Source organism: Oryzias latipes, chromosome 12 (genome assembly GCF_002234675.1).
Source record: "Oryzias latipes chromosome 12, ASM223467v1".
In the NCBI taxonomy this organism is placed as follows: Eukaryota; Metazoa; Chordata; class Actinopteri; order Beloniformes; family Adrianichthyidae; genus Oryzias; species Oryzias latipes.
Genome location: NC_019870.2, coordinates 23789234 through 23807154, shown reverse-complemented (window position 1 = coordinate 23807154; position 17921 = coordinate 23789234). Strand labels below are relative to the sequence as shown.

Sequence of the window (17921 nt, the reverse complement as noted above, 5' to 3'; positions counted from 1 at the left end):
ATGAATAAATAAAGCAAAATAAAATGACACAATCACCGTCAAAAGGGCATTTTCCAAAAACAATAATAAACATGAATGTCTGCAGAGTTGTGAAGTTATTTTTTTCAGACACTGTTTGTGCTTGTGAACATACCCAACATGTTTCTGTGGAATCACTTCCACCTTCATCAGAGTTATCATCAGGTGGTAGTGTGTGACGTCTTTAAAAACAGATGGTTGTGACTGAGGCGGAGTCGCCTGTCAGACTTTGACAAGTGCCTCCGTCCCCTGATGTTCGTTTTTTGCTGGAGGATGTTACTCCAGGTATGAGAGAGCAGGAAGGCCCCCTCATCCCGGTTCATGGAGGTATGGGCTCGCTTTTGGATCTCCACCGCCTCTATAATAGTCTCAGGTCTCTGCAATTTTATTATCTCCATGTGTGAAACATTCGAGACCCAATCACCGCAGCTTCTCCAGCTTCTTGTCCATGAGAACAACTGTCTCAATAGATCAGTTTTTAAAGGAAAACTCCTGGTTCTGTCTGTAAACAGCAGCTTCATGTATCTTTAAGGTCGAAGGATCTTCTTCATGTTCCTCACTGACTTTTCTCCCCAAAGAAACCTTCCAAATACATTTTATTGTTTGCTTGTTTTTTAGCTTAGAGTTGCTAACTTTGCATTACGAGCAGCTGCTTAAAGTCACATGACAGCAAACGGATGTGGTGAGCACAATCCGGTAGTTTTCCAAATAAATCTTCCGTCAGTGTCGGAAAAAGAAAAGGAAAACGGAAATAACCAAAGTTAACGTATGCATTTGTTTTCTGTCTGCGGCCCGGTACCAAGTGGCGCACGGACCGGTACCGGTCCGCGGCCCGAGGGTTGGCGACCACTAACATCAGAGCCACACATTCCAGTACAACTAGTTTTGATCATAATAGAAAAGAACAGTTAAGAAAAAAGAACACTTTTTGTTCTGGAAACTACTAAAAGTTAGAAAAGATAAACATTGTTTCTTAACATGTTCATAAAATGTAATTTTTCTATGTTTTTTGATGGAGAAAACTGAACTGACATCTGTTCTTTTACCCTAATGGATTTCAGTTAATGGAAGAAACGTGATAATGCTAATGCTTGTCAGATACTATAGCTGTGCTGGCACTTTTTCTCTCCCACTCAGAAGAGAAAATGTTTTTTTTACCAATATATCAAACCATTCCTGGAGCTCTTTAATGTTTTTCTTGGAAGTTGAACTTGTCTTGTTTTAGTTTTTTTCTTCTTTATTACAGTATTGATTGAGATCCGGCTCTGCAGTCCCCATTTGAAAAACAAAGTGCTGTATTCACAGTTATAACTGAAATTCTTTCTTTATGCTCTTCAAAACATAATTGTCTGAGTCGGATATCTTAAGTTTACATTGTAAACTAAAACTGAGCAAAAAAAGGTTTTTGCTCAGTTTTAATTTATATATATAGGACTTCATCAAAACATCCTAATTCTAAATTATGTGAATTTTCTGTCAATAATTGGATGTTGTGGGCTTTACAGTGTTCCTCTCTGTCACATTTTTTGAATCTGACGATGAGTATGAATGATGATCATTTGTTGTTGTTTTCACTCTTTTCCCCTTCCTCTGCAGGGTGAAGAAGATGTCAGCCGGTGATATTGAAGGGAAGCAGGAATGGTTCTCTGTGCCGGTGCCCCCCTCCTCCAACACCACGCTTCAGGTCTCTGATCTGTCTCCTGCCACAGAATACCAGTTCAGCATCCTGTCCCAGAATAAATTTGGAACTGGTCCCTTCAGTGAGATTGTCACAACAAGGACTTTGGGTCAGTACCACCTCCCAGTTTCCTCTTTAGAACTGCTGTATTTGGTCAGAGATCGTGTGGGTCCAGCAGCAGACTTTGCTGTAATCCAATCTAGCAACTCTGACCTTTCTTTTTTTTGTTATTTCAGGGTAAAATCAAAGTGAGTTGTTTGTTTGTGTTTCCCTTATTCTATTCTCAAGGCAAACATTTAGACTTAAGTGATAAGCTTGATAGAATAATTCATTGCAGGGCTGCCAGATTCAGAAACTACACTCCTCATCTCTCCTATATGCAGACAATAAAGAGTGCATAAATCTAAGGAAGTAATGAGGCACTTTCTCAGTTTTATGCATTGTCACTAGTTAAAAGGTGCATTTCATCAGCAGGAGCACCTTTCATGCACCAGTATCAATCACAGGAGACAGGGGGGGGACTCTATCTTCATTTGCAAACACTCATTCTGATTTGGACTATTAGAGATTGAGTCAAAACAGACGGGTTATGAGTCAGTCCTTTGTTGTCTGACTACAGTAACAATACTGTCATGAAGAAACAACACAACTTCAAACATTACATTATTAGAGGAAAACAGTTCCTTTGGGAAAATGGAACAGGGATATTTCCGTTAATTAAAAACCGTTAATAAATTTAAGTTCATTCTGATAGTTATTATAAAGTCAACATTTTATTTTTAATAATCTTAATAAAAATTTTTTTTTTTTCATTCATATTTTTCACTGTTTTTTTTCATTTGCTTTTGAAAAAGAAAATACTGAATGGTTTTCTTAAAAATAGAAAGAATCACAAGGATGGTCTGATCATCAAGCCAGCTTATTAGAAAATGTAGAAGCAAAACATTACGGTGCCCCAAACTTTCAAGCCTTTAGCTGGAGTTCACTCTGAATAAGCTTCGCGCAACAGGGACGGATAGTTTCAACGTTAGTTTTTTGTACAGATGGGATCAGAGGTCATGCGGTGCAATTTGAGTGCAGCGCGGTGGTCTGGGGACAAACTGCAAATTTTTGGGCTATCAAGTTAAAAAACCTAAACTTTGGCAAAGAACTCACATCACTTCAATCAGGAACTCAACTTTTGTGACATATTGATGATGTGACCGCTGGTGGAGTCCAAAACCAACATGGAGGGGAATCTGATTGTTCTCCTGAACTTTAAGATATTTTTATTATAATTTGTTTGGAGACAATAATAGAAAGGTCCTCTCATTGTATTCCTGTTTTTAGTTTGCCTTCCTCTGACTAATGTGGGACAGCAATTCATCAAACTGGGCCTCAGATAAAGGAAAGTAGCGCTGAAAGCGCAGCTCCTGCAGTAGATGGTGAAGCTCACTGTACTGGAAGAGTCTCTAAATGATCTCATGAACCCAGACATGGAGACGTGTTTATCGATACTTTTGGAGAGCTCTTCAACCTGATTTCTCTACATCCGTGTCTTCCAAGCATTGACTTTATATGAAATATACAGTCAGCACCTCTGTGTAGTAATGAGGCTGAAAACAATGAAGTAGCTCCTCCCTCATGTGCCAGGACGGGTGAGAATTGCATTGGGTGTGAACGCAGCTTTAGTCACAACTTTTTAGATGGATATGGGGAAAAATAGGCAAACCTGTGCGGGGCCTGCAGGGGGCCCGCATGAAATATCCAGGTTGTAGACCTCTCATAGAAAAAAAAAGTTAATGCACTTTTTTTTCTAAGGGCATGGTGCAAGTGACAGGTCATGGTGAACGCAATATGTGAGGGTAAGTGGGTGAGATGCAGGCACGCCGTGCAGATTTTTTTCAACCCCTTTAACTCTGCCCAAGGAGCCCTAACAGGCTGTTCAAGTGATAAGTGTGTGCTCCTTGCTTGCAGCCTGACTGTTGGCGATGAGGAAATTAGACAGTGTCGTTTGTGAGCACATCCTACGGGCACTACTGTATCACGTGCACACACCGTGTGTGCAGCATTTGCGCATAGTCAGTAAGGTGCCAGTACTAACAACTAGCGTGTGATGGAAGGGTATTGTAGCATTTCCCGTATGCCAGAAGTGTGTGTTACTTACATTATGCGCACGCTGTGTGGATTTTCAATTTTTTTTTAAACTCCCAAATCCTGAGCACTGCACTGTCTACGACCCTCTACAGGCCCGAATGCAACTTGCCAGTCCAAGCTGAGAGCATCAGAAGTGTTATCAGCTTTAGCATAAGCAGCCTTTTCTTCAGCAGTAATTTAATTTGCTTGTCAAAAAGTTTCAGCCTCATTGACTAAAAGTCTTTCTTAATCTCTTCACGTAAGATCCTCCACAGAGAAGAACCAAACTGAAGCCGCCTGTGCCGCTCTCAGCTAATCAGGGCTCAGCAGGTGTTCTTCTGCAATGGTCTCTTCCTGAAGCCCAGCACCCCCCCATCACAGGCTTTGTTCTCCAAACCCGAACCGACAAAGGGGACTGGTTTAATTTGGATGAGAAGATCAGTGCCAACAGCAGTGAAATCCTGATTCAGGGTCTCCAAAAGGTAAAACCAGTGGAACTGCTCCTTCTGTCTGATATTAAATGCCTTGGAGATTCTCATCTTATTGATACCTTTTTGCTTTTTATTTAGAACACTTCTAATTAGCACTCTACATGCCAGTCATCACTTGTGTCATCCATTACTCAGACTCTGTGCTGCTTCTTCTGCCTTCTCCCTGTTTGAAGTCCCCCTTTTTCTCTTCCGCATCGGCCTGCATGAATTCAGATTAACTTCATTAGCATTGCAAGCGCAGTTGTGTGTTGACAAAGTGTGGTTTCATCCTCTCCACTATGTGTGTCATCGCTGGCCTCAGGACGGCGTGCACGAGCTGCGACTGCTCTCTCGTCGCGGGGAGATGCTGAGCGAGCCCAGTCCATCCATCAATGTCAACATCAGTGGTAGGTGTTGGAAAGCTACCTTGCCCTTTAACAGGGTTGCCCCACCTTCTGTTTCAATCCGTCTCCCCCTCTCAGCGTTCTTGTTGAAATCTTTTCTCTATGGCTTTTTATGTCTTCTCTTTTAGCAGCATTAGACCAAAATTAGAACAGTTCTCCCGGGAAGCTGCCCATTAGAAGGCTGAGTGATAGACATTGCTAACTCTGTGAAAGTCTTAGAAATATTCATACAAATGTGACATGAATGCTAAATTAGGTGCAGGACGTGACTGTGAGGGGTTGCACAATTCCACTGGGGTGTTGCCCAAAGAACATCACAGCAGCTGTAGTCATTCTGTTTTACACAGTGCTGCTGATGATCTCCGTTTGTTGTGGGACTCAAACCAATCTGCAACACAAACAAGTTTCCAGTTTTGTTATGAAGATGGGGCGCTTCTGGGAAGTCCATAACGTATTTCATCCACCTTTCAATGATAAAGTAACAGCATGAGGCAAGTGGCGTGAAATACACACATGACTATACAAGAGTCAGTTTGAGGATGGACAGGTCTGACACAGCATTTGGTCTTGGAAGATCAAAAGCAAATTTCAAACTTATCTTTTATTTCATTTTTTTAGGCTCTTGGAGCCTCCAATCCGGGCGATTTTTTTTCTTCTCACAACTAAACATTGTATTGTTTAAAATAATCAACTTCATAGTAGGCCTGCACAATAAGTAGAAAATTTGCTTTGATATTAGTTTGTGCACTACGCATATAACAAAAGACAATGTAAACCGCAATGACTGCTTACCTTAAATGTTTGCACACATGCATAAACAAAGAAACCATTATGTTTTAAAATAGCCCAAGCAAACATTACACACATTTTTCATAATTGTTGTTTATATTATTGGCCAGTAATACCAGAAAGGTAGATAATTGTTCTTTGATGTGTTTCCCCAACATACGAGTTTTTGCAATATAATTTATGTTGACTTTTACTTAAATAACACCAGGGATGTCAAATTATCGCGATTATAGACAAGTTAGCCCATTCTTTTTTCTAAATCACGTTTATCTCATTTTTAATCTTTAATTATTATCTATAATGTGAGGATTAATGCCCGAGCTGTCAGTCGGCCTGATCGTGTCGGACGGTTGTTTTTGTAAACTCCACAAGTTTCTGAAAATGCACACCTCGAAGAGTATTTTCCCGCTTAAACCATGATCACTTATGAAAGAAATAATTAGTTTTACATCATCATAGTACTTCAATCTTTTTAAATGTATATGTTTAAATTGTTTTTATTTCATACTTAGTGCGACGCATTGTCTACCGAGCCTGTACTGACCTCGCTCTGCAGCAGCGGAGGAAAGTGGCATAAGTAAGGGTTAATGGCTGACGAAGTATCCATTATCAGTTTTTAATGCACGCCGTGGAAGCCTAAACCTTTGCGTCAGACGGTTGCTTCCGAGAAGTGCGTTAAAAAGTGATAATGGATACTTCAAAGGACATTAACCCGCTTAAACCATGGTCACTTACAAAATCAATAAAAAGTAACCTGTTTTTAGTCCTTAATTCTTGTTTTTTTCCAAATTGGATCGCTTTTCTCACAAAAAGTGAACTATTTGTTACGTGGCACCGCGCCGCACCACGTAACAAATATTTCGCGTCGCGCCGCACTACCGCTGCGGTCAAGATTCGGCTAAATAAAGCGATATATATATATGCTGATCTTTCCGATGGGTTGAATAAAGCATCAGTTCAGAGAAAGTTCACTTCTTACCGCTTGTTTTTATCCAAATGAAGAAGCAAAAGGTTGTTTTAAAGAAGCCGGTGCAGTGATACAAAACATTTAAGCTAGGTGACCGGAACTTCTTTTTTACCGTGTTTTTCTCCTGTGGTACATCACTTTTTAATGCATACCCAGCAGCCAATCAGAATCGAGAATTCACCCGGACCATGTGATAAATGCTAATTGTAATGATAAGTAGCATCACTTCAGATGGAACGTTTGCCTCTTTACCAGCTTGTTTTAGCCCAGATGATGAGGCAGACGTTTTTTTTTAAAGGAGCAAAGTCTAAATACAGGGTTCCTGCATGGTCTTAAAAAGTCTTAAATTTTAATACCTTAAAAAGAGTGCAATTTAAAACGTTTTCTGTAAGACTTTTCTGTTCTAAAATTCTTTTTTTTTTCTTTTTTAACCACAATTATGTAAGTCACGCGTGATGACAACCACTGAAAAAAAAAAAGGAGAAGGGAAAAAAAGAGTCACTCTCTTTAGATAGTTGTGACCAGGGCTGAAAGTAAACCGGTCCCGGTTTAGGATCTGGCGGAGGGCTGTGTGGCCTCTCTTTGCTGCTGTAACACACATACAAAAGCAGCTGCAGGCTAAAACTGCCACTAATGCTGCTAAAACTATGAACCAGGCAGCACTTTTATCATTTTAACATCTCTGTGTCTTATCATCACTGCGTAATGTGATTTACGTCCCTCACTCCTCTCACGTTATCCGCTAATTCTGCTGCTTCCCTAAACAAACACTCTGAGCATGCACGTGTTACAACCAGAGTATGTTAGATTTGTTATACAGGAGAGCTCAACTCATTCCCAGTCAAAGAGGTTCCTACAGTTTCCTACAGTTTTCCGAACACTATTGAGATTAATAGTCCAAGATAAAACCTAATGCAATGGTAACGAGAAACATGCAGCAAAGAAATTCATTTATATTTGAAAAAGTTATTGATAAAAGAACAATGCAGGGAAGATTGTTCAAGAGAAAGATTGCAAAGGAGGATGAAAATATACAAGCTAAAATTAACAGAGGAGTGAGAAGGTGGCGGACCAGCGCTAGTAAACAGTAAAAACAAAAAAAGAATAAGAATCTTACCTCTGTCTCTACCTGCGTGTCTGGTGCTGCTCCAGTGTGTACACCACCAGCTGGATGTACGTTCATAAAACCGTGTAGAGCGGGTTCTTCCTGTAAATAGTTCAATTCCCCCGGTGTCACTTCTCGTGGCTCTTTTCCTCCTTCTCTTCTTTCTTTCTCGTCTGCTGCATCCCAGTCTTCAACGTTATCTAATTCACCAAACAGGTTAAAGGAAACTTTAAAATCACCCTCGTCTTTTCTACTGACTTGCTGTTGTGATAAACTGTGGAATAAGGTATGTCAACATATGTATTCAGGTATTGTAAGGAGTTTGTGGTCAATATTTTTGGATTGTTCAGAAAAGTGTTCCTACTGTTTTTGATGTGTTAACTTAGAGCGCTCTGGACCTGATGTTTTTATTTTTTCTTAATTGTTTGATAATGAAAAGAATCCCCTTTTGGTGGTGTAAAAGTAAAGGTTGGAAGTCTGTCAGTAAAAAACTTCATAATACCACTTTTTAGTTGTACTTTCATCCTTTGCTGTGCCACACTGTAAATAATTTAAATGATTTTTTTTAATTTTATTAGGGTTAGATTCAAATAGATTAAATAGAAACATTAATTACAGGCCATAATTAATTATTTCCTCAAAAAATGAATGGCATGACAGCACTAAATAAAGCTAAACTGCAGTGAAATGGAAATAATGTATTAGTTGTTGCTTGTTTTGATCTTGTATTACAAGTCTGATTGTCATCACAAGATTGACAACTGCTATTGTACATAACAAGTTTTCCTCATATTGTCCAGTCTTACTACATGGACATTGTTTTCTGTTTACCTCACAGGCATGGGGATGGTCCCAGCCACATCCCGGCACCTGGAGGAGTCTGTCCCGGTGCCGTTGCTCACCGGGGTTCTGGGTGGGGTCGGATTCATGTGCCTGGCGCTGGTCTTGCTGCTTGGCTCCGCCTGCGTCATCAACCGCATGGTGAAGCGACGCCGCGGCAAGAGAAAAGATGGTAAGAAATGAGTCTGGCCGTGGATGAATTGTGTCACGAATATCATCATTTATTCACTGAAATATTGAAGTCACTTCTTAGCCATCACATAGGTCTGTCCCTTCTGCATACATTACCATCCCCATCCTCTATCCATTTAACCGTAAAAGTTATTGATGACATTTACATGACTTTTTAATTTAGGTCATTTCTCATTAGTAGTTGATGAATGTAATTGTAGAAACTTTGGAACAGTTTGGTGCCTGGGACCCTTTAATGGGCTCTCTTTTATGGTTGGTTATGTTTTTATTTCATGGTCAGTCTGTTTGAATTTCTTTAAATCAGATGGCCTTTTGCCCCTCTCCCTCCATTTCAGAGTCCCTTTCTGCCATCTATAAATGCTCCCAGTCAATGTAAGTCCCCCTCTATCATTTCATTGTGTTCCTCCGATTGACCTTTCCTTCTGCTTTCCTTCGAATTTGCTGAAAATGCCAGAAGTTTTTGCTCCTATATCTTGTTTTTCTTACCCTTACCTTCATCTATTGCTTCGCCTGCTGCTGTCAACATCTCTCCGTTTCTCACCCTCTCTTTCACTTAGTTTGCCACCTCTGTTTTTCTTTCGAACACCTGAGATTTTTCTTAGAATTTTTCTTGCCACCTTTTTCCCTCCCTCTCACAGGAAGACGTCAGGCAACAGCAGTTCAGACAGTTTGTTGAAGAAAAGCCTTCTTCCAGCCAGCCCCGTCTACCCCACACCTTCGTCTACCATCAACTCATCCTCCTCACAGACTGGCTGCGTTCCTACGAGCACAGAGAAGCTTCTTCGGAGCACAAGTCTCATGTCTAATGATGCTGGGCGCCGCCTTACAAAGACAGCTTCCCTACTGTCGCCTTCCATTGAATTGATCTCAAGAGGTCCAGATGGACGATTTGTTGTCCCGGCTTACAGCTACGATGCTATGAGTGCTAACAGTAATGCAAATGTAAGGCACGACCAGCCCGCCAAAGTTAGAAGGTCTATGTCGTTGCATTCAGACACAAAAGACGTGCCATTTGTTCTCTCCGTGGATTTTCCACCTTACACACCGGTGGGTGACACAGTTCAGCTCCTGCAGCACCACAGTGCTATTGTGGAGGACGAGGAAAGCTGTGGAGGCTCTGCTGATTTCTGCAGCCTCTGCTCCAACAGCAGTCTCGCTATCATGCATCAAGGCAGAGAAATAACCCCAGTCTTTCCAGTCCTCCCCCATATCAAGTCTAGCCTGCATCAGGCAGCTACGACAGCCAGCTCCCTGGTGCTTCAAATGGAACATGAGCGAGAAAAAGGGAACCTGAGTCGCTGCCTGAAGCTTGCTCAGGAGAGGGAGGAGCTGGAGCGGGAGCTTCAGAGGTACACGCTACAGCGAAACTCATGGAGAGGAACCACGATGCTCCCCTTAGACTCAGACAGAAGGCAGGGTCGGGAAGAGCTTACCTGGGAGTACAAAAGCAGGACATTGCCCTACAAATATAGTCAGGTAGCCCAGAAAGGATCACGCCTGTCCTCATCTTCTGTCTTCTGGGAGGCCCATCCATTTGTGTCCCAGCCGAGTCTTCTTTACCCAAAAAATAGCTGGAGTTCATCTTCACCGTCAACTGATTCTTGTTTTCAGTCGAGCATTAATCCTTCTCTATCTTTGCATCAGCCTGAGGACACATGCAGTTTTCCAAAAGATCCCTTTGCTTTCTCACATCTCTCCACAAAGAACCAAGAGCTTGAAGATGTTTCAGTCATTACCACTCAAACCAGCAATTCATTCTCTGAAGCAAAGAGAAAGAACCATCTCAGTACTGAAAGCTCTTCAACATCATCGCCCTGTCGCACCAAATGCAAAGAAACCTATCAGTCCGTTCTTGATGCTTCATCAACCTTATCAAGGCTGGAACCCAAGTCCCCTTATGAAGGCATGGATGTTGAGATGAGTGTTGATGAGCCAGAGTTTGAGGTGACTGAACTGGAGCCTCCAAAGCCCACAGTGCACCACGAGGTGTCCTCTCATGTGCAGTACAGACGCCTTCGGAGCCAAAATGTCCGACATCAAGACATGAAGAGGAGCAGAAGCTTTAACTGCTCCATCCCAGATGCTGCTGACAACAAAACCCGGCCAGAACAAGGGTCAAAAAGATGGAACTCTAAGCAGAGAAGTCAGAGTCTGGACCTGAGGAGTCAAAACAAACCCGTCTTTCTTGCACCAGATGCTTGGATAGAATCTCTCAGTCAGGAAGACTGCTCTGCTGCTTCATCCCCTGGACCAGATCCTGTCTTCTGGAAAGCTCAAAGGTCTCCTCAACGAAATGTTCACAAATATGCAGCAAATTCACCTGCAGCCATCCAAACTTCCCACCACTGCCCTCCTGCTCCAGACCATTCAACTCTAAGGAGTCCAAAGAGGCTGGCACCAACCACTGACCTGGCTTTTATCTACGAGCCAAAGCGACACGTGTCCTTCTCAACCAAAGCCACAGCTAATCAAGAGGCTTCTAGAGAAGCAACTAAAAGGTACGCCGTTAAAGGAGTCTCTGTCATCTCCCCGCCTCACTCTGTGGAGGAGGAACTAGAACTTGTGGTAGGAAACTACGAGAGAGCGTCGGAGTCTGGGGGCAGCTACAGCAGCTATGCCAGCAGCGGCCGAGGCAGCATGGATCCTTCTAACCCCATCAGCTCACCGGAGACTGTGCAGGACAACACGGGGAGCTCGGGGAACTCCAGAAAACAAGCTATACCAAACCAAAGGTATTACTGCACACAAGGCGATGAAGCTTTTGAGATGTTTGAGGTGCACATCATTCTGTGACTTTCAGGCTGAAGCAGAGACAGATGTAGATATTAAAATAGAAATAAGTAGATAAAAAAAGCTCTACCAACTTCAATCTGCAGACAAAAGAAAATTAATAAAAACCACCATATATTTTGCACTAAAGACGACACCAGATTATATGGTGATCCTTCAATAGATGGTCTGTTTTAAAATGTATGTCATATACAAGGCGCATTAACCCTTGTGCTATCTTAGATGACTCCACCCTTACATTGACGTGTTCTCCCTACCATGACAAAGGTGGATAAAGGTGGAAAGATTTCATGTAATCCATGGACACTAGTGAAGATCACAAATCATTGAAGAAAAAAGGTTCAGAGCACTGTCTAGTGGGTCTAGATGACCCAACTCCCAGTTAAAGTGCCTAGGATATAACAAGGGTTAAGTGAGACAAAAGACTCAGACATAATTCCATCAGTCAGTCTGTCAGACTTTATTAAATGTGTTCACAGCAGCTCCAGAATTTCAGTAAAAAATGTATTGGTAAAAATAGACTGACTGAGATATTGACATCAAAATCACTTTGACATCATTAAGCACAACCAGAATTGAAGGGTCTACATCATGAGAAAACAACCTTTTTTTTTAGCTTTTAAGGGTATTATAACGTTAAGTCCTCATGAAAAACATCCCCAAAGCGGTATTTTGATCCATCCCTGCATCCCTCAGCATTCCTTTAAAAAACCTGTGCTCTGAGCAGCAGCCCCTCCTGATTCACAAAAACGAGCAGGTGACTTTGTGACGTAAATAAGTGGGGAACAGCCCCTTTCAGGTGAGGTTTGCACTGCCAGCAGCACTGCCAGCACCGCCTCCAGGCCAACACACACTCACCCACTCTCCGCTGAGCTAGCGGTGATCGGCTAGTCTCTTTTGGAAGTACAGATGTTGTGTGTGTTCATGGGCAAAACGCAGACAGGCTGCAGAGGCCGGCTCTAGGTTGAGGTCATAAAATGGGCGACGCCCAAAAGCAGTGAAAGGTGCATCAGAGATTAGGTCATCTTACTTCCGGGTAGGAAAATGAGCGGCGAAAATTTTCTTTTAAAAAATTGTTCTTTGGTGTGCCAAAGTAATAAACATGGATACAGTTCACTCTGAAAGGCTTAAGAATTGCATGGTTTAGGCCGTCTAATCCACATAAAAGGCGCTTCAGATTTCAAGGCACACTGTTGTTTTTGAAAAAAAATGAAGGCTTTTTAGTGCCTCTTATATCGTCATTTACTGGCAGAATGGTTGGTTATTTGTGAAAGCATCTTTATGTTTGACAAGGATCAATAAGGCTAATTTGATTCATCCAACATAATATAGACACGGTAGAAGATGAATGAAAATGTTATACTCTGCATTGAGGGTTTTGCATAGTGAAGAGTAAAAAACATTTGAACTTTCATTACGTTTAGCGCTAAAAAATCTCCTCCCTTCTTTAGGAGGAAGGTTTCTGTGGATGAGAGTTATGAGTGGGATGCTGCTGATTTCAGCACACAGCCAGGTGCCCAGGATGGTGAGCATTTTGTTTTTTTTGACTTACTCTGCAGTTTCTGTATACTACAAAAGCTACAGGGGAACTTACGCACATCTGTTTCTTCGTCCTAGGTTTTAAATGACATTTTTAAATCGCCTTTATTTTTCAATTATTATTATATCAAGAAATTATAGCTCCCTGTCATTATTTTAGTGTTATCCTGAAGAGACTGCTCAGAATAATTAGGGTTGCTGTTCCTGTCTGTGAATGAGGGAAAGCAGAAGTTGACTTTGCGATGAAGGCGGCGCTGTGCTGCTTCTGCTCGTCAGCAATTGATCTACCATTCATTTTTTTAAACACTCGGTAAAAGCTGCAACTGAATAGAATAAAAAGAGTAGCTGATAATGTGTAGGCAGCAGTGTATGTGGTAGAAAGTCATGTTGAAGTGAGTGCATTCTTTGGAGCAGACTCAGGGACACATCAGGAGCTGTTGTTTGTTACCCGTGACTCTTTCACACCTTTGGATGTTGGAGATCATGAGGATTAAAAACTTTGCATTTCTCTGAAGGTCTTTATGTGGCTTTTTTTTCCCTTTTGCAGGCACTTTTCCTTTAATGCAGCTACAGAAGATCGTTTCAGCTTGTAGTCCTCCCAGCATGCAGTGCTCCACTAAAGCACAGAAGAAGTGCGCACAGCTGCCTTCACCTCCGGGGCATCAAAGCAGCTCTGCTCAGGCTGAACCAGACGCCGTGCTGTTCTGACAGGACCGACCTCGGCTTGTATCACCTGGTGTGTCCCTTCATATATTGACACGGATCACTGCCTGACCAAATCGCGTTTGGCACAAAAGGAGCTTCAGTAAAACTCAATTTTCCCCCAAACTTTAAGGAAAAAGTGAGACAAAAAGACACAGAAGCGTGTGCTTTATCTTCCTTTGCCTTTTTGTTAAGTTTTAGCTCAAAAGTTTGTAGTAGAGTTGAAAAAAAAGAAAAAAATTACCTTTTTTTACGTGATTCTTTCTGACGCATCTCACTGGCTGTTTTCTTTATGCGAGAGTGTGCTGATCCCTAAAGCATTCAGCGTGTTTAAGGATTCACCACATTCTGTCGAGCAGGTTGACAATTCATCATCTAGAGATGACTTCACAGCCACAGACGACAGGAACAGCTTAGTCATCACAAACGGACTGGTCCACGCCGTGCATGGATATGCAATTAGATTTTATCAATCACTGCCAGGCAGCAGGTCCAGCTCCGCCTTGCCTCTTCACCAGCGGAGCCTGGCAGCTTGCTTCAGTCGCTGTGACCCTGAAGCACATGAAACCTTCATAGAATTTCAAGGTTGAATTTGTCCTTGATCTTTGGGTTCAACATCAAATGTTTATAATTAAAACAGCTTTTTTGGGAGAAGTACACTGCAAAAAAAAAGGCCCTCAGGGAAACAAGTCAAACATTTTTACCCCATTGGTAGATTTTCTTTGAAACAGCAAAAGAATCTGCCAAAATGGTCTTCCCAAGATTTCCAATGATAGGAACAGAATTCTAGCTTTCCTAAACTAATATTATTTTACTATTGAAAAAGCTTTCTCAATAACATAATTTTTTTTAAACAAGGGTCTTTTTACTTTCTTAAGATTGAGTTTTTGCAGTGTAAAGAATCCTTTATGTGCTTTTTTTTATTTTATTTTAGCAGTTCCTATGAAGATTTTTGCCTTTTGTTTTCTCATTCTCAGGGAATCGTTGTGTGAAATGTGACCAAATATGTGAAATACGTTTCTAGTTTCTGTTTCGAAAAATCTCAACATGCTCAAAAGGATGTAAATAACATCAATCTACTGTGAGAATTTTTTGTTTTAGTTGCTTTAGTTGTCGTGGAATGGATGTGTCCTGCCACATTTCAAGCCCCTCCACCATCCAAGTCTCTACGTTTTTGAGTGATCGTATTTGTCAAACACTGACCCAAACCAGATCAGGCTAATTGTGTCGAACTTTGAGGAAATAGAAAGAAGAGTCTGACTCATGAAGCTGACTTTTTTCATCATATATGAAATATCTGCACAACCAGTCAATCAACGGCTTCCCTCAACCTGCTCAGCATTATTATTATGAACCTTCTGACCATCTCTGCTGGATTATGCAACCACGTCATGAAGAATAAATCCCCTGTGATGTCACAAATGCAGACTTTAATGAGCTTTTGAACTTTTTTACTAAGCTTAAAAAAAATTATTTTGAAGTAGATTTGCTTAATGTAAAATACTATGAAATTTACAATTATAAAGGTTTTTTGAAGGGCTAAGAGTTTATATTTTTTATATTTTTAACACTAGAACGTCCGTAGGGCAGCCATTTGGCTTTTCTACCTACAATGTCCAAGGGACAGCCAAGTGGCTGGATTAGTTGAAATTTACATGCCCTAAGAGCAGCCTTCAAGATAGTTTGCACATGAAGAGCGCAGCCATTAGGTTGTTCTTTTGGCATGCAAAAAGGACGAGCCAAGTGGCTGCGCAAGTTTTCACTATTTCCCCTCACCTCTGTCACTTCTAGTAAGAGGTCGCCACAGTTTGGTTTTTCTTTTTTGGCTGAGATTTATCGTTCATGCACAAGTTACACTTCTTTACCGGCATAATACTGAAATGTTCAAGCAAAGAAATCATGTGGTCAAAGTCATATCTTCAACCCACTACTGTTCTGTGCATACTTGGTACTGCCCCAAAATCTCCTTTCTGCATTTTCCACATGGTATACTTGTAGCAATCAACAAAGCGCACTCTGGAATTATTGTTCTTGTACTGACTATTCACCTGGCATATTGCCCGTTTCCCTTTGCCAGGTATGGGAGCTTGTCACCAAACACGGTATTCCTTTTTCGCCTTCTCAGCTCCCGCATGTACCTGTGCAAGGTTTTTTACTGATTCCGGAAGCTCCCAGTGAATTTTGCCTGGGTTGAAAGTTTGATGCAGTTGGCAACAACAAACCCACAAACATTGGAGATTGCAGGAAACCTGTCAGTCCCAACTTGTTCCATGTGCGTGCCCTTGACATCAAAGTGTAAATGCCGCATGATATCTTTGAAGTGGTTCATGACCATAGTTTTTTTAGATCAGTGGATTTCCCATTTTCGCCAACCATCTTGCATCTTGCGTTTTGCATGGATGGAAGTTTTATCCCCCCCTCACAAGGAGGATGGCAATGAACCCCATTCATTCAGGGAGGGTTATGAACCAGCTGTCATCTTCTGTCTGACATTCATGCTGAACAACACAGTCCCGAATAGTCTGAATCATGTTCAGAGTGAGGAAACACAGGAAACTCTGTAAGCGAGTCGACACCGTACTTCTGACCAAAGCAGTTGGCTCTTCCTCAGCAGTGTAACATTCAATTGGGCTGTGATGGAGAGGCCTTCCAACCTTTTCTGAATGCCACATTGTGCCATCTTTTGCTTTTTCTGTTGGCACAGTGTGTCTCCTCTCTGTCGTCCTCTCTTTTCTGATGGCAATGAAATCTCCTCATCTGTGATCTGATTTCTGAGATCTGAGCAATGAAAACCTTCAACAATGTAAAGATATGTTGTTTCACTTGTTTATTTTTATTTTTTTTGTTTTTTGTTGAATTCTAGTTGAAACCATAAATTCCAAAACATGTCAAATAGGCCTCCTTTGCCTCCCCAGTCCAAGAAACATGTGGTTAAATTAAATGACTAAATTTCTCACAGGTGTGTATGTGAGTGTGCCTGGTTATTTATCTATGTGGCCCTGCAATGGACTGGTGACCCATCCAGGGTGTACCCCTCCCCAGTTGCTTGTGACTAGCTGGGATGTGCTCCAGCAGACCCCTGTTCACCTGACCAGGATGAGCAGGCACAGAAAATAAATGGATAGACAACTGCTAGAATCAGCAAATGAGAACAAGATGTTCATGAAATCTTATCAAAAGAAATATCCGTCTGAGTCCAGCTAAAGGACTATCTCTTCTCCCTCAGAGTCAAATGGGTTGACTTGCTCCAGGATAATTTTCAATGTCTGCTCATTGTTGTAAAATTAAGGCATCTTGGTTTTTCACTTGACAAACTGGGAGTCAATGTTTGTCAGAGCTTGGAGGCTCTTTTGAAGCAGAAAAACCTCCCCCACCCTGATCTGAGTAAAGAATGTGGTTAGCTAGGACATGTCTTCATCCAGATGATCAGGTAGTTGGTGCTGCATTTACAAATGAAAGGTGGCTAATTGAAGGCTGTTGAATCAGTCATTTCGAGCCACCCAGCCATTTGGCTGTGCTCTGGACGCTGCAGGGGGAGTGAAAAATCCTGGGCGTTCTAGTGTTAATGCTAAGCTATCCATTAAGTAACCTATTACCATATTTTTTGGACTATATATCGCTACAGAGTATAGGTCGCACTTTTGGAGAAATGTATTTAACAAAAGATAGATATTTCATTTTGAAAGGCAACTCATAATAAAAGAATAGATAACAATAGACTGAACATCTGCATGCTTCACTTCCTTTACACATGAAACTTAGGGGGAATTTAGTATATTAGCGCTACATATGTGCGATTATTCAGATAATCATAGCATAAATAATGTTCTAATAAGTCAACTAAATTCTTTGTGTCTTTAGAAATCAAATCAAAATCCATCGAATTCCTCATCCCCTGTGTCGCTTTGGAAAACTCTACTGAGGCAGACGCTTCTTCTTTTGCGTTGCTGTCAGGAGCAAATACTGTAGCCGCACATACAGCGTCCTCTAGCCGTTGCTGTTGAAAAAAAAAGACCAAATGAGCCTTTTTTTAAATCACATATAAGTCGTACCTGAGTATAAGTTGCATCCCGAACAAACTTGGCATAAAAACATGACTTGTACTCCGAAAAATACGGTATATATTTTCAAAGCAGTATAGATTTTACTAAATGTAGCTTCAGTAAAATAAAACTGAAAGCAGCTTTTTAACTTCCCAAACCCCCTCTGCCTTTTAGCTATCAGCAGAGCATTATTTTATTCCCTAAAACCTGCTGCCATAAACCCAGCAGAGAAATGCTCGTTCCTCACATGTTTTTTTCAAGCTAAACCT

The 17921-nt window shown here is 41.4% G+C and overlaps 1 protein-coding gene across 2 annotated transcripts in view; it reads left to right on the top strand.

Moving 5' to 3' along the window:
• Positions 1–15152, top strand: part of igsf9 (immunoglobulin superfamily member 9) — an 85402-nt gene extending 70250 nt beyond the window's left edge. Inside the window, exons 14-21 of one of the 2 annotated variants that reach the window (XM_020707826.2) lie at positions 1615–1805; positions 4076–4293; positions 4604–4688; positions 8385–8558; positions 8914–8950; positions 9217–11310; positions 12820–12893; positions 13455–15152. In XM_020707826.2, the coding sequence (XP_020563485.1) occupies positions 1615–1805; positions 4076–4293; positions 4604–4688; positions 8385–8558; positions 8914–8950; positions 9217–11310; positions 12820–12893; positions 13455–13615 (3034 nt within the window). In that variant the 3' untranslated portion in view covers positions 13616–15152. Of the gene's footprint in view, positions 1–1614; positions 1806–4075; positions 4294–4603; positions 4689–8384; positions 8559–8913; positions 8951–9216; positions 11311–12819; positions 12894–13454 lie in introns of those variants that run through there. The other variant, XM_011482007.3, reaches the window with a different exon arrangement.
• The last annotated feature ends 2769 nt before the right edge of the window (positions 15153–17921 follow it).